A 15,904-nucleotide genomic window follows, 5' to 3' on the forward strand; every position below is an offset into this window, starting at 1 on the left:
GAAAACTGCAAAATCCAGTAATGTGTGGAATTTAAACAAAAAATCTAAAAGGAAACCTGCTTTTGCCTTTTTATGGATAGTTTTTTTTTTCGTTCTATCGACGATTATTTAGGATTAAATTGTTGTTCGATCTGCATAATTTTTGAATAATTTTCAACTTTAAAGGTGTATTATTTTTAAAAAATTTATCGATTGATTCTCTTTCTCGGACAGCTTGAATCCTTGCTTTAAGTGAAAAAATCTGTAAAAATATGTAAATTTAATGTTTTAAAATAGCATATAAGAAATTGGATTACAGCATTTCTTCAAACCAAGTTTGGACAAGAGAGAGAGAGAAGGATTTATTGAAAAAAAAAACATATCAACAAAAAATTATTGCTGCCTCCCCTAAAAAGCAAAGCTTGTCCGTGGGGGAGGTAGAGAAAACAAAATCCATAAAACAAAGAATACTTGGCCACCGACACCACTAATACCATCACACTAAACAATAAATACAAAATAATATCATATATTATACTTCCTCTGGGAACATCATATCAGCAAAACCCCCACAATAAATAAATCAATTAATCAGTCAAAACTCATATTCAGCAAAAAGCAGTTCCTTAATGATTTTTCTAAAAATATTGGGGTCACCAATAGTCTTAATATCACTATTCAAACTATTCCATTTCCGCGTACCTCTATAAAGAACAGAAAAACATGAACGGGAAGATATACCTCTAGGTACACAGAAGTCCGCGCTACCCCTTGTATCATGAGAATGAACAGTAGAACTAATGGACACTAAATCACCAAAACAACGAGACTGAACATCCTGCTGCCGTCCAAAAATAAACCACAATATATAGAACTCACGAAGGCCTGCAGCCGGCAAAATTTTTAAAGTTGGGTAAATTTCTCTAACAGACATACGCGGAGATATACCGGCTAAAATTCTTACTGCATGATTTTGTAGAACTCTTATGGGTTTTAAGGTAGAAGAAAAAGTAGAGAGCCAAATACTTGAACAATAAAGTATATACGGGTGTATTAAAGAAAAATAAAGATGGCGAAGGACAGACTTGGGAAAACAATGTTGGAGTTTCTTCATTATACCAAGATTTAATGCCAGAATTTTGCTAGTTAAAGTAACATGTTCCTTAAAAGATAGAGTTTCATCTATTACAATCCCAAGGTATTTAAAAGACGCAGTCCGTTTTATAACGCCATTGGGCATATCTAATTCCTTGATCCATGGGTAAAAGTTTGATGATCGCGAGAAAATAATAAAGTTAGACTTAGCCATGTTAATCCTTAATTTATTTACCCTCAGCCATGCTGTAATTCTATTAACTGATTCCTTCATGGAAATCTGCAGCAGCGCCGCTGTCTTAGCTGTGTTAATGGCTGTTGTGTCATCAGCAAAAAGTGAAACTGTTTCATTCGTCGGGTTTACCATTACTTCATTTATTCCATAGCAAAACTTATTCAGACAATTTGGTAAATCATTAATAAAAATCAAGAATAATATAGGACCGAGAACTGATCCTTGCAGAACACCTATATCAATACACTTTTTTTCGGAAGAAGTATCATTTAGTTGGACATACTGATAACGATTACTTAAAAAACTTCTTAAAAAATTTAATGATTTACCCCTCAAACCATACACCTCACACTTCTTAAGTAGAAGTTCATGATCCACAGTATCGAAAGCTTTCATCAGATATAAAAATATAGCACCTATTTTGAAACCTTTATCTAACACATCATTAATAATAGTTGTCAAATAAATCATCGCCTGTTCCGTTGTTCTTTTTCTACGGAAACCAAATTGTGGCTCTACCATTACCTTATGATCCTCCAAAAAAATCATCATTCTAATACTAAAACACTTCTCTAAAACAAAGAAAATGATGGGTAAAAAAGATTTCGGTATATAATTTCCTGGGTCATTTTGAATACCACCCTTATGAATTGGGGTTATACGGGCAACTTTAAAACAATCTGGGAATTTTCCTTGACGAAAACACTCATTAATTAATCCACATAAAACTTCAGATATAACAGGAAAAATATATTTAAGTATTTTTAAAGTAATGTGATAGCTACCAGATGAATTACTACGCAACCCATAAATATTTTTTTTAATTTCATCAACTGTTAGAAGTCTAAGGTGAAGAGACACATCAATGGGGTCCCTCAGTAAGGACTCGGGCGTTGGGTCCCCACTATTAGGCACAACTGACATAGCTAAATTCAGACCAATATTCGAAAAATAACTCTGAAATTCATTGCATATGTCCTTTTCAGAATTCAAAGTCTTTCCCATTGCACTAACTAATTCATCAGGAACACTATTTATTTTTAATCCAATCACTTCTTTTATTAGTCCCCAGGTTTTCTTAGGGCATCCTTCGACCTCCTTAAACTTTTTCTCAAAATATTTCTTTTTTTCATTTCTTAAAATTTTATTCAACCTATTTCGATAAATTCTATATAATTGCTTATTTTCTTGTGTCGGGTTAATTATTTGAGCTCTAAACAATTTATCTCTTACATTTATTTGCTTCAAAATCACAGGACCAATCCAAGGTTTTTTACTTGAGTGCTTTCTATTAAACGGTTTCAATATGACTACTTGACTTATCAAGCTCTGCAACTTTTCATAAAATAAAACAAACTTTGAATTTGCGTCCTGAACTTCGCCTAGAACATCGTACCAATCCACCTTTTCTATATCATTTTTAAGTTTTACCATCGCACTTTTACTGATCACTGGAATCCTTGATTTTTTGCCTTTAACCACCTTCGTGACAGTTCATAAGCTAGCTGAAACTCCAAAGTGGTCAGATACATCGTTGATAAGGACCCTGGGAAGACTCAAGGGTACATTAGAAAGGATGTTATCCAGAAGCTTAGCTGATGTTCCCGTAATTCTTGTAGGGATATTTATACAAGGATGCAACCCATTGGATAAACTTCTATTAATAAATTCAGTGCTAGCAGATGACTGATCAATAAGGTCAATATTAAAATCCCCCATAATAAAACATGGCATAGAGTTAATCGGAAGTTTCATTAATTGTTCTTCAAATAGGTCCATAAAGTCTTGGAGCAGGCTCTGTGTATGTCTATATACTACAACAATACAAAAATTCAAATTTTCTCTAGCTATGTGTAAAACAAAACACTCGCAAACTTTCTCTCTATATATTGTAAGATCTTCTCTTATTGAAACCTTATAATCAGCCTGAATGTAAGCTGCTAGGCCTCCATGTTGGTAATACTCGCGATTCCTTACATATAAATTATACCCAGGGATATGTAGTAATTGCGAGTTATTATCATTTAACCACGTTTCAGTTAAAGCGATCACCTGAAAGACATTAGTATTTATTAATTCCGATAAAAAATTATGCGCAGAATTCAATCCCTGACAATTCAAATGAAAAATGTTTAGGCCAAAATGGCCCCTATCACAATACAAGGGTAGTGCTTCTTCTTTAAAAATATACCTTGATGGTTCATTTGTGAAAATCTCAGTGGCATTAATATCTAAATTTCTATTTATCCTTTGATTAAACTGGCTGGAAAAATCAACCCTTCGACTTTCAAGTTGCAGGACATTACTGTTCCCAGGAGGAAAAACGATATCTCTAACCATCATCAATAAAAGTTAATGTATGTGACGGTAGTGGGTGGTGGTGGCGAAAAAAATCATTATATACTAAACATATACCAAGACCTAGATAAATACAAAAAAAAAAAAAAATATATTCCGGCAAAGCGGACATACAATTTAAAAAAGCACATTATTGCAAGCTTCATGGCACAAAGCAAAACCATTCAAAAAAACATCAGCCCGCTACCACCCACTCAAAATAATTTCACATTAACAAACATTTTAAATTATTTACTCAAAAATAAAAATTAACATTAACCCAAACATTTCAAATTCATCCCTATCAATTTTTCCATATCTATTTGATTAAACCGAGCGAAAAAGAAAAGATAATTAACCAATAAGTAAACTAAACACATTCAATAAAACACTCATTTTTCAGCACCTCTGGAAGCTGTGGAGGGAGGAGGCTTATGTGCTAGTTCCTCAATCCATTCATCACACGTAAACTTCACTTTCGTACCACCCGGACGTTCAAACTGAAGGTATGGTGGAACTGTGTTTGATACCCATGAAATTATACCCATCGTTTTAAGACAATTTTTTTTCATATAGCTTTTTTCTTGCCTCTCTCACAGAAAATGGGGCATCATCACTCACATAAATGTTTCCCTGGTTTGCTATATTTCTTCCTTTAAGCTTCTTCCCATTTTTAAGGATTTCAATCTTGTTTCCACAGTTTTTTACATTAACCTTAAAAAATTTCTTATCCTTTTTTATTGCAACAACTGAAAAATGGGGTATCACTGGTAAATTTAGTCCATCCGTACATATCTCGGTAAACATACGTTTGGCTTGATCTTCATCCTCACAGATTGCATTCCATACAACCAAATTATTTTCGTTAGGCTGATACTCTGCAGCCATAAGCCATACATAGGGTCTTTTCTTTAAAATATTTAACTTCTGACTGCAGGTTAAAATTATCATTTTTCAACAAAGAAATGTCATTTTCTACAGCATTTGTACAAGACTTAATCCCGGAGAATTCAGAACTTAAGGCTAATTGCTCTGATTCAATTGCTTTTATTCTATTTTCTACTAAAATGAATCGCTGTTCAATTGATTGGACTGAGCTATGAGTTTCACGCATAATGTTCATCATCTTTGCAATTTCCTCTGATAGTGTCATTAACGAAACCTGAGTTGTCACTGGATTCCGAATATCCGAATTTCCTGAAGTATTTAGGGTGCTTGTAGCAATATCTTTGCTGGAATCAATATCTGGACGACTTCTTTTATTTTTTTTCTTGTCCATCTTAACTTAGTAATAGCTAAAATTGACTTACTGGCAAAAGAAGAAGCCACCAGTCCTAAATCAGTCCTTTTTCCCCACTGCACTATTCCTTTAATCTCATATCACGAATAATTTGAGCCTTAAATCACTTTGGAGGAATAACAGCTGATCATTTCCGTTGTTGAGTTTTCTATTCCTTTAATCTCATATCACGAATAATTTGAGCCTTAAATCACTTTGGAGGAATAACAGCTAATCATTTCCGTTGTTGAGTTTTATTTAGGGAAAGGCTTGTATTTTCAGATTGTCTTTTATCAGATTGTACAAAGTTTTCATCACAGCATGCAGATAATTTAGCAATAATCCATCGTCATTCATTTCATTACGTGATTCATAGAGTGGGCGATAGCAAGCAATACGGTCTTAACCGGTTGAGCAATGAATCATGACTGAGTAGTAGGGATTTATTTAAGAAATAATTATATTTCATTAAATCAGACATTTAATTTAGTGTAATTTTGAATTTCCGGACGACGGATGCTTTTCTAGTTCCAATTATTCTTCGATTTTTTTTTTGATTTTTTTTCTTGGACTGCTGAGATCCTTGCACATATGACTAGCGAGCAGGAGCGTCCCATGCCTCATTTTATTGGGGGGGGGGATCTTTGTAAATTTTACCGAATCGCTACCTGATCTATGCCGAATTTTCTGCAGAAATCAAGAATTTTGCGAAAATTCTACCGATTTTGCAAAATTTCTGCCGAAGTTTTCACTTTCGGCAAAAATTTTATCGAATGCCGAAAAAGTTGAGGGGGTGGCGTGCCCCTCCTCCCCTCTCGGGACGCCCCTAATAGTCAGGTTTAGAAGAATTTGTTTCTGGGGCAGGCAAATTTAAAAACTGCTTATAAATGGCGAATTATATGCAAGATACAGGAAGTTTTTGGGGAAAATTGGCAAATATTGAGCTTCTGGGGATCAACCCCGAAGCAATGAAAGCAATACTAAAGCTGCTAGTCCACTTCAAGGATACAACTCTGACTAAAATTAACAGCTTAAAAGAAAAACAAAACAATTTTAAAAAGAATTTGTCGCCAAGGGTTTTTACTAAAATCGTATCTTCAGGCACCCAGGTCAGTGCTTCTCAAAATCTAAAGGCTAACAGCTTTTTAGCTCAAACTCAAAGGAACTCAAATGCATCACAAGTTGGTATAGCATCTTGGTAATTCGGATAAACTAAGGAATCCGCCAAAGAAAGTGTAATGGATATTTTATTATCTCTCTGTATAACGGGCTCCCCTGCTTTTTGGGAACTTTATCAATTAAATACTTTTCCTAGTTTTGTCAAGTTTGTTAATTTGGCTCTGAAGGGTCGGTTAACAGGGTTTTCCTCCCTCCCTCCTCCTGCTTTCCTCTAGGTCTTCTTTATTTAAAATCTAATTCCCTAATTTCTTCTAATTTTTGAAAATAAGCGGAGTCGTGCAAGTTTCCAATTAGAAAATTCTAACAATCAGATTTAATTTTCACTGTTCACTGTTCTCTCGAATGTCGACGTAAGATAAGATGTGTAAATAAGTTTTATTGCGCTTAAAGTATATTTTTGTTTTATCTCTCGCTTTGGCAATGAAGATGACCCCAATCTTGGAATGAAGCTCACTAGCTCAGAGGTGTTAATTCAGAAAAATGTGGGATGAGGGAAAGGACTTCTTTTACATAAAAAATTGAAGACATAAAAAAGGCTCAACATTGAGTAAACATGCTTAAAAACAGGGTGTCAATACCTTGTCAGAATGTATTTTTTTTCAAAATCTAGAGGGGAAAAGGGTTTATCTTGTACACTTGAAACATTTATACAAAGTTCTTCAAAAATCTAGTGGTTTTATTCTCTATTTATGCTTTATTTAAATTGCTTGTTAGTATTCTTTACATATTAAGTCTATTTTGGGAGCATAGATCTGGTCTTTTTTGGGAGCATAAACCTGGTGTAATTGAAAATTTGATTCCTGGTAAAAACCATCTCCATAGTACTTGTTATCTATTTATTTCTAACCTGTCAGTATTACTGCCACTAGCTCTAGCTTTAAGTTATTCTTGTCGTTCTTCATCTAGTTAATGGTCAGCCAAAGAAATTGTGAGAGACGACTAAAATCCTCAGCGCTGTTTGACAAGGACAAAGTAAACCACAAGTTGAGGCGATGGGGCTTTACGTAAAACTCCAAAGTCTCTCCAGCCTTCAAAGTTGGACGAGCCTTTGTCGGTTCATTTATCTGCTGTTCTCTATCAAAATCTAGTATGTACACAAAAATTTTATTGTGAGTTAAAGCCTCCTTTAATACAACGAGTCTATTAAAATACTGTCTATTAAAAGGATGTTATCCCTATTTGAACTTTTATTTATCGTCATGGAAAGGCACTGTGGTCTCCGAAATTATCTAGGTGGAGGTGACTTTGGGTAACGAGAAGACCGATCAAGTGGACAGCTTGAGTTACCAAGGTTACCAAGTTACCAACGAGTCTACTGATGCAGTCAGGCTTTTTGAAGATTCGGGCTAGTCTGTCCGGAATTAAAAACAGTTTTTACCAAATTTCCGCTGCTGAAACCTAGTATAGACATGTTAGAATTACAAAACCTAGTATCTAAGTTCAGCAAAACGGGTTGGTAAATAGACTGAAAAATCTATTGACAAAATTATTGATCAACATTTATTTCTCCCGTTCCAAAAATAAAAAATCTAACAAAAAATAAATCATTATTTTACTATTTTCTTGAAAAATTGAATAATGTAGGCACTAGGTTTTAGTAGTGGACAGAAGTAGTGCTTTGAATGAATTGAATTTTTTTCTAGGGAATGGTAGAATTGTGGTTGACAGAGGTTAGTGACTGCATAACCGATTCCCTGAAAATACTTCTAAGTGAAGCAATTGAAGAAAACCTAGATGATATATCCTTGGACCATATCCAGAAATACCCAAATCAGATAATCCTTTTGGCCATTCTTGTCCAGTGGACATATCAGGTTGAAAAAGTGTTTTCTGAAGGGAAGGATTTTGAGGTATATCAGTAAAATATTTGAATTGCCATGATATCGTAATTTGGAAGTACATGACCTGGCTATTAAATGAATTATAAAACTCCACAGAGAAGTAAAACTACTTTTATATGAACCCACAGGAATATTTGTGGTATGGGGGTACATACATTTTTGGTTAGGGAGGCAAAATCTGGGTATTAATGTATAAAATTTTATTGATATCGTAAAATGTTTTATTTTTCGGAATTTACGTAATGATTTGCGGAATTTATAGCGTAGGTTGCTAGAATTAATTTTTATATTTCATTCAGATATTTATTTTTTTTTACACTGAGGAGCCATTAAACTCCAAGGTAGTCAAAATAACAAAGAAATTCCAACATGAAATGAACTACAAAAATCAAGATAAAGCGAAAGAATACATACAGAGTTATTCAACTGTTTTAGTCCTTCCTTAGAAAGAGTACTTAATACCATAATCCGTTCTTGTGATATTGCCGAAATCTACTGTTGACAATCCAGACGCATACAGTGTGTTTTGATTTATTCCAGCCTCTCCTTCAACTTTCTTGAAGGTTTTAACTTAAAACCCTTATCTGCTTCTGTTATATTGTGAAAATTACTTTTTAGCAGCCTTGACGCACTGGTTTTTTTTTATTTAATTCAATATCCTTCCGTATTCCCTGAAAGTTTCAACTTCATACCCTTGGAAGCTCATTAGATATTTCGTATATAGTCTTTTGACAGCCTGGATGTACATAGTGCCTTTTTATTTAGCTCGCCATCCCTCTCCATATACCCCAGAAGTTTCAACTTAATACCCTTAGCCATATTTAGATATATTGAAGTTGCGGTCTTTTGCCAACTTGGATAGATATAGTGTCTTTTAATTTATTTCAATATTTCCAATTCTCTGAAAGTTTCAGCTTAATATCCTTTATCGTTCCTTACGTATTGCAAATAAGCTTTATTGACAATCTGGATGCATAAAGTGTCTTTTCATTTAGCTCAAAAACGCCCCTCGACATCCCCTGAAAGCTTCAAATTGATATTCTCAGCTTTTTTGGAGATGCTGCAGACGCCCTTTTGAAGATCCAGATGCACAGGGTGTCTTTGGATTTAGTTCAATATCTTCTTCAGCGTGCCCTAAAAGTGGAACTTTAACACTGTTAGCCATTCCTTGGGTATTACAAATACACCCTATTAACAACCTGGATTTACATAGTGTCTTTTGATTTAGTTTAAACATCCCCCTTAACGGAAAAGCAGGGAAAAACAAAATAGAAAATCAGGATGTAGGAAAAGGAGAATTTGGAGAAGCAGGATGTAGTTAAACTCTTTTTATATGGTTCAATTGTTCTAGTTGTAATTGTAGAAGCTGCAGTAGTACGTGCAGTCTCAGTCGCAATCATGCCTATGTAGTAGTAGCGATACTAATTGTAGCAGTCACAGTCGCAAGTAATAGCACTTACTCTCACGAGTTGCTGCAAGTTATCACATTCGCAGTCGCAAGCAGTCACAAGTAGCTGTAGTAGCAGTCGAGTTGCATTCGTATTCGCAGTCAAAAGTAGTTGCAGTAACAATCCTAAGTTGTCGCAGTTAAAAGCAATCACAGTCGCAAGTATTTGTAGCCTTAAGTAGTCATAGTCACAAGTTATCATGGTTACAAGCAGTCGCAGTCTCTGTCACAAGAAGTCGTAGTCAAACTCGCAAGTAGTCAACTAATGGGCACATCCAATTTTCTTTTAAATCTTTGAGAGACCAAATTTTGCACTGTGAAACTGTCTCAACTTTATTTTGCGCTAGGTGGTTAGTTCAATGGGTGCTACTGAGCCTTTTTTCTAATCTGTGTGTAAATATTTATTTGAACTTACAATAGAACTGTGGTTCTTTTGATAAGAGTGTTAAATTAATATACCATTTGGTGATCATGACAGTGTGTAACACATTTAATAATTTATCAAAATGTTGATTAGCGTTAATTTTCTTTTACTTTTGATAGCTTAGAATACAATTATTTTGTATTTAAAATCTTTTTTGAACCTTGCCAAAGGCTAAAAATTGGCATTTTTTAATCCATTTTTTTTCAGGATTTAATATGCAAATATGAATCAATTTTATCGACTGCTTTCAACATTATCCGAGGGTCAACAAACAAATTACACAAGGCTAGTCTTTCCAATATTGTCATTTTTTGTATGCATCGTAAGTATCAGCAACTTGCAGCTTTTTTTCCACTTTGCTAAAAATAGACCTTGATAGTTTTCACTTTAATCAAAGTTTTAGTGAAATTTGATACGTAGTGGAACCAAAGTTTTCAAGGAATTAGATAGAAGCTGCCGCAGGGGCTGGTTCAGGGGAGGGGGGTGGGAGGCAAAGACGGTCTTCCAGTTCTTGAAGAGTGAAAGAAAAGGTCTGCTAAAAGAGCTATTTTAACGATGATTTAGAGCATATAATGTAGAGCTAAATTTAGGCAATAAATTACCAGACTTGAGAGGTTTTAAGATGTTTAGGCCAAATTGTCAATAGAAGTAAGGATTTTATCCATAGATGATAATGGCAGCCTTATGAATACTAAGCATTGTGATGGTTGGTAGTAACTATTGGAAGATAATATGATAAAATAAATATTAATATCACTGACAGTATAATAAACAATAATTATTTTTAACAGCTATACAATATTTATTGATAACAATGTTATCTGCTACATTATCGTAACTTGTGCTGTTTACGGTATTATATTTTCTGTATTGTGACGCGTGATCATTTCACCCATGTCTACGCAGCTAAAATTCACGGCAAAATTAGACTTTTTTGTCTTCGTGCTGTCTTCAACCAAATTAGATGGCAATGACTTTTTTTTTAAATACCTTGTGCTATACCAAAACATACCTTGAATAATTCACACACGGATTTGATGGAATACTCCCTCGTGGAAGCGGTGTCTAACATACTTACAACGTTGAACTAAGCTGTTTTCCCAGTGTTCTTTGGTAATTACGTAGCTTGTGTATGTGTCTTGTAATCGTAAAAAGTATAGGGAGGGAAGCATCTAAGAATAAAGCGTTATCTCTGAATTAGTATATCTTTTTAGCTGATATACAAGAATCAATGAAGTAAATATGTATTTATACCCTTAATGGTGAATGTGCAACCAGGTTAAACACGTCTTAGTGCGAATTTGAATTTCTCGTCGACCAAGACTTATTGACTTATTTCTTTACAGCAATCAAACAGAATTGATCTATACTAAGTATAAATATGTATTTCAATTATTCTTCGCATATTCTTTCTGCATTATAGAAACCTCAAGTATCAAATTCTGAATGAGCCTTATTCCTCATAAAAAATATATGAAAATACAAAAAAATAAAATACATCTGAGGTGGGTAGAATATACGGCTATAACTCTATAAGCCTATCATAACTGTTCGCAATATTAGATATTATTTTTAATATTTCAGTTTTCTTAGAAAGTTGAATATCAGCTATGTTGGAAAAGAAATTCTTACTCCTGTATATATTTTATAGATATTGGTGGTTTTTACCAGGGATGGTGACTAGGAGCAAGAAATAAAGAAGTGAAGGATTTTAAGGAATGTGTTGAATAATCCTAGTAATAATATAGAAGACCTAATTTAAAGTGAATACTCCATATCCTAGTAATAATATAGAAGAGATAATTTAAAACAGGTTTGCTTGTGAGATTGTTTTTCTTATCAAAGGGACACTTTTTCATCTTGTATGCAAAAGTGTATGCTTGACACTTTGCCGAAAAAAAATAATGTAAGCAGGGGCGTAGCTCGAGCATTTTCATTGGGAGGGGGGGTAAGAGAGGTCTCAGCCTGGAGAGTCAAGGTGCTTGGGCTAAATGATAATTTGTTCTCAAAATTCTTGGGGGGCAACTGCCCCCCCAGAGACAACGCCGCTGGTTGTAAGTTATACCGTAATTCTGACAGTTTTCCTTAAAGAGTAGGCCTATATAAAGTAACGATTTCGATAAATTTGTGTATATTTTATATTCCTTATTGGGAGGAAAATCGTAAGAGTAAAATTCATATATCTATTTAATGCTAAAATTTTTCCATGTTTGGATATTTTAGTACCTCTTTTTGCACTTCAAGCTTATTTATCAGAAGTCCGTATATTGTTGAAACAGAATTCTGTTCTCTCCGTATCCTAGCTGTGCTTGAAATCAGTCTCGTCCGTTTGAAATTTTCTGTGCAAATTTAAATGAAAAACCCACACATGGAGATGGGTAATCCTAGATTTAGACATATATTTAGGAACTAGCAATGTTTATTGTCCAGCAATTTCTTTACTGACTTTAGTCATTTTAGTTGATTTTTCAAACAAATTTTAAACTTGTAAATTTTGTGGTCAACAAAATTTTTTTTGGTTCAACAGCCACCCCATCGACCCTTTTAAAGAACAGGATTAGCCATGACAGATGCAATCTGAAACAGCAGCACAACAACTAAAATTGCTCTGAAGTTGGCAACAACTGAAATTGCTCAACAACTGAAGTTGATGTCATTTACGAATGTTATTATTTTTTTTTATCTAGCGTTGGATACACGAAATCCGTTTGAAAAATTTTTGATAATACTCTTTCCTTAATGTTGAATTATAATTTTTTTGTTTGATGCTATATGCAAAAAATATGTTACCTTTCAAATAGCTTAAACCTGTTTACATTATTTTTACAGTCAAGGCGAGTGCAACCCTTCTAAAAGCTCTTAACGTGACATCCCAAAGGACTTCAGTATGGCTATCACAGCTTCGTGGCTATATTGGGGAAGGCTCGGTATTTGTAAGGGTTGGAGGCACTGAGCTACCTTATGGCTACGAATACACTGGCGGTTCACAGACTCCAGTTTTAACATCTAATGTAATGAAAGCAATCAGGTAAGAAAATAATACTTTTCTTAAGACGAAAAATAAAGAAAGACAAGATCTGTTTATTTTACACTAAAACATATTCATTAATTGGAGTTTGTTTTTTAAGTCAAAGGTCTGTTGAATTTTCTATTAAGGTGTTTAAGAGCTGATTTGTATAAATTTTATTTGGCTACCCCTAAAGGACAATTATTGGGCTAATTTTAGTAAGTTATTACAATCGATTGCAATAAGTGTTCAAAACAATTAATTTTAGGTTTTGAATTAGCTACTGGCACGAAAAGTCTAATAATTCTGAAATATAAATTTAAGAATAGACAATTTAGATTACACAAAATAGCCAAAGAGCTCATCAGACGAAAACAATTTCTTAGACCACACTGCTTTTCCATTTACAAAAAATTAAAAAAAAACAGTTTTTCGTTTCAACAGAGCAGTGAACAAAAAATAAAAACAAAACAACACTTTAATTAGAAAAGAATATAGATTCCGAATGTTTCGGGCCCACGTCCGAGAGTCTTTCTCAACGAAAAAAAAACAAATGAACAAAAATTTTTTTTTTAATAACACACACAAAAAAATGAAAACTAAACACACGAAAAGAAAAAAAAAATAAATAAGAACAACTTACATTACAAACAAACTTCTAGCACTGATGTCCATCTGCGAGGTCCATCACCGAGGTCCATCACCCCTAACTAAATCTTAGAGATTAATAAGCAAATTCATGAATTATAAATTAATTGGATTTTTTGTTTGTTTGCTAGTTTAGCTGCAGTCTGTTGAATTTTTCCAGCTTTGACCTCATTCTGAATTTTGTTCGCAAGGTTGTCACTTGTTCCAGCACAATTATGTAAATAACTACTGGTTATTTACTGCTTCTTAATTAAACTATTATAAATTGAGTATATACTAAAATCCCCTTCATTTCTATTAATACTAATACCCTCATAGATAATATTTTTATTCTATAATCCCTGAAACCTTGCAAAAGTCCTACAGACGAATCTACAATTTCAATTTGATCAAATATAATATCCCATTCATAGTAAAAATTTCAAGTCTGTATCTCTTACCACTTCGGAGCTATAGACCGTAAATCATAAGAAAAAAAATCTGCCAAAGCCGTGGCCAAAGCAGTGGTCTTATTGTGGCTCTGCAGCACACTAAGACAGATTTACTTTTGATTAAAGTTTTCTATGTGAATTTGAAATGTTTGTGATGTTTTTTTTTTTCTCCTATAGAGTCCTTTTTTTCATTTCTGTGTTTCTATAAGTTACATTTGTCCTTGTTGACTCTCTGTGGAATATATATGTATTCGTGCTTTTGTTTTTTTGCTCTAAAGCAATTTTAGTTCTTTCCTGTAAAAGAAGAGCTATTCATTTTTCCAATTTTAAGGCATATCTATGAAGCCGTGACAGCAAATAAAGGGATTCTGTTGTATGGTGACATTGGTTCTGGTAAAACAGAGTCAGCAGAAGTAGCTGCAGTCTTCGCCGGTCGCTCAATCATGACCTACAATGCTTCTGTACAGACTAATGTTGAAGCTTTCTTAAATGTTCTTTCGGTAATTTATTATATTTATTATAATGTTTTCTTCACACATGGGGAATAACGAGGATCCCTCCTGGTACTGAACCGAACAATAATATTGACCTTAAAATGCAATTTTTTCTAGTTTTGACACTACTCCCCCTCCCCGCGCTGGGGGAAAACACTGTCAGACCCCCTTCCACTTCAGGGTTGGTCCTGCCAATGATTGTTATAGTATCCATTTCAAATAAGAATTTTGGAGTTGGATTCCATTGTCAGTGTGACTTCTATCTTTTGTACCATAAAGAAAATTATGGGCCCTTTGTGATCACTTTGATAAGATTATTCGAAATCTCTAAGTTTAACAATGTAAGGTTAGCTTTTGGTAGTTTTTTTTAAGTGTTCAAACTAGCTTTAAATTCAATTTCCCTTATAGAATACCTTAAGTTTTATGTTTGATATGTGGTTTTGGAATGCTTTTTCTATCGTTCTCTTTGAATTTTGTTTGTGAACTAGAGTGCCTCCATGCTCAAAATTCCTGTTTAATTTACTACCTGAAGTATTATAGACAACGTTGCATGAAAAATGTTTAATATGTTGCATGCCTTCTCATATGTTTGAATTCTGAGAATCGGCAATTGTAGATTATCAGGGTTAAGGTTAACTCAATTCACACTACAAAACAAATAGCAAAATAAAATGACCAAAACAACATATTGAGGCATTTTTGGTGGTGTTTTCTATAATATCATATTTGGTATAATGTAAATATGAGGGGAGTTCCGCTCTAACAGGCCTGGCCTTTACGGTGAAGAGTAAAATCTAACTCCTGCATAACATTACTTCAGAAATAAATATTACTTCAAAAAAGGTAGCCCCTTAAGATTTTTTAAATGGAGGCCTGAAATGCCGGGATATTTTTTTAAGAAGTAATTTTTATATTTTAAGGGAGGTTTTGTAGGGAAAACAACACTCCTGGGAAAAGCAACTCCTAACTCTTCCACCTTGGAGTCGGTAAACATGTGATGTGACAAAAAAAAAAAAAAAACACACAGACTATTTGAACTCATAGACTATTTGAATTACCATATTTCATGCCTATCTACATTAGTTCTGCTCTGTGATGGATGAATGATATTTTTTCTAGTTAATTTTATTTTTATAAGTTTTTTTTATATTTTTAGGGATCAATTCAGACTGGTTCTTGGCTATGCGTGCATGGTGTCGACAGAATTCCCTTAGACGTGCTCAGTGTCGTATCTCAAACCCTTGAAAATCTTTTTATTACTCTACAGAAAGGCCTGCGACGATTTGTCATTGGAAAGATGGAGCTGTGTATCACTGGAACTTGTGCAATAATATTTACTACAAGTAGCTGGTAATTACCAAGCAATTCCATTCCAAAAAATATTTTCTTTTGCTAAATTAACATATAGGGGCCGTACCCATTGGAGGGTTTTACTGGGTTTCCCCCCCCCCCCTTCGGATTATTTCTTCCAATGAAGCCAGATAGTGAATGCGATCAGTAGAGGTTGT

At 34.0% G+C, this 15,904-nt stretch overlaps 1 protein-coding gene across 1 annotated transcript in view; it reads left to right on the plus strand.

The window, feature by feature from the left end:
* The window catches only part of LOC148950849 (dynein axonemal heavy chain 3-like), a 93,949-nt gene that overhangs the window by 10,587 nt on the left and 67,458 nt on the right, over nucleotides 1–15,904 (plus strand). Inside the window, exons 4-7 of the mRNA XM_089090930.1 lie at nucleotides 7,748–7,954; nucleotides 12,618–12,844; nucleotides 14,234–14,402; nucleotides 15,553–15,746. Coding sequence (XP_088947056.1) covers nucleotides 7,748–7,954; nucleotides 12,618–12,844; nucleotides 14,234–14,402; nucleotides 15,553–15,746 — 797 coding nt within the window. The remainder of the gene's footprint in view (nucleotides 1–7,747; nucleotides 7,955–12,617; nucleotides 12,845–14,233; nucleotides 14,403–15,552; nucleotides 15,747–15,904) is intronic.

The sequence above is a fragment of the Artemia sp. Qi Xiang Cuo genome, chromosome 6 (genome assembly GCF_049724085.1).
Source record: "Artemia sp. Qi Xiang Cuo chromosome 6, ASM4972408v1, whole genome shotgun sequence".
Taxonomy (NCBI): domain Eukaryota; kingdom Metazoa; phylum Arthropoda; class Branchiopoda; order Anostraca; family Artemiidae; genus Artemia; species Artemia sp. Qi Xiang Cuo.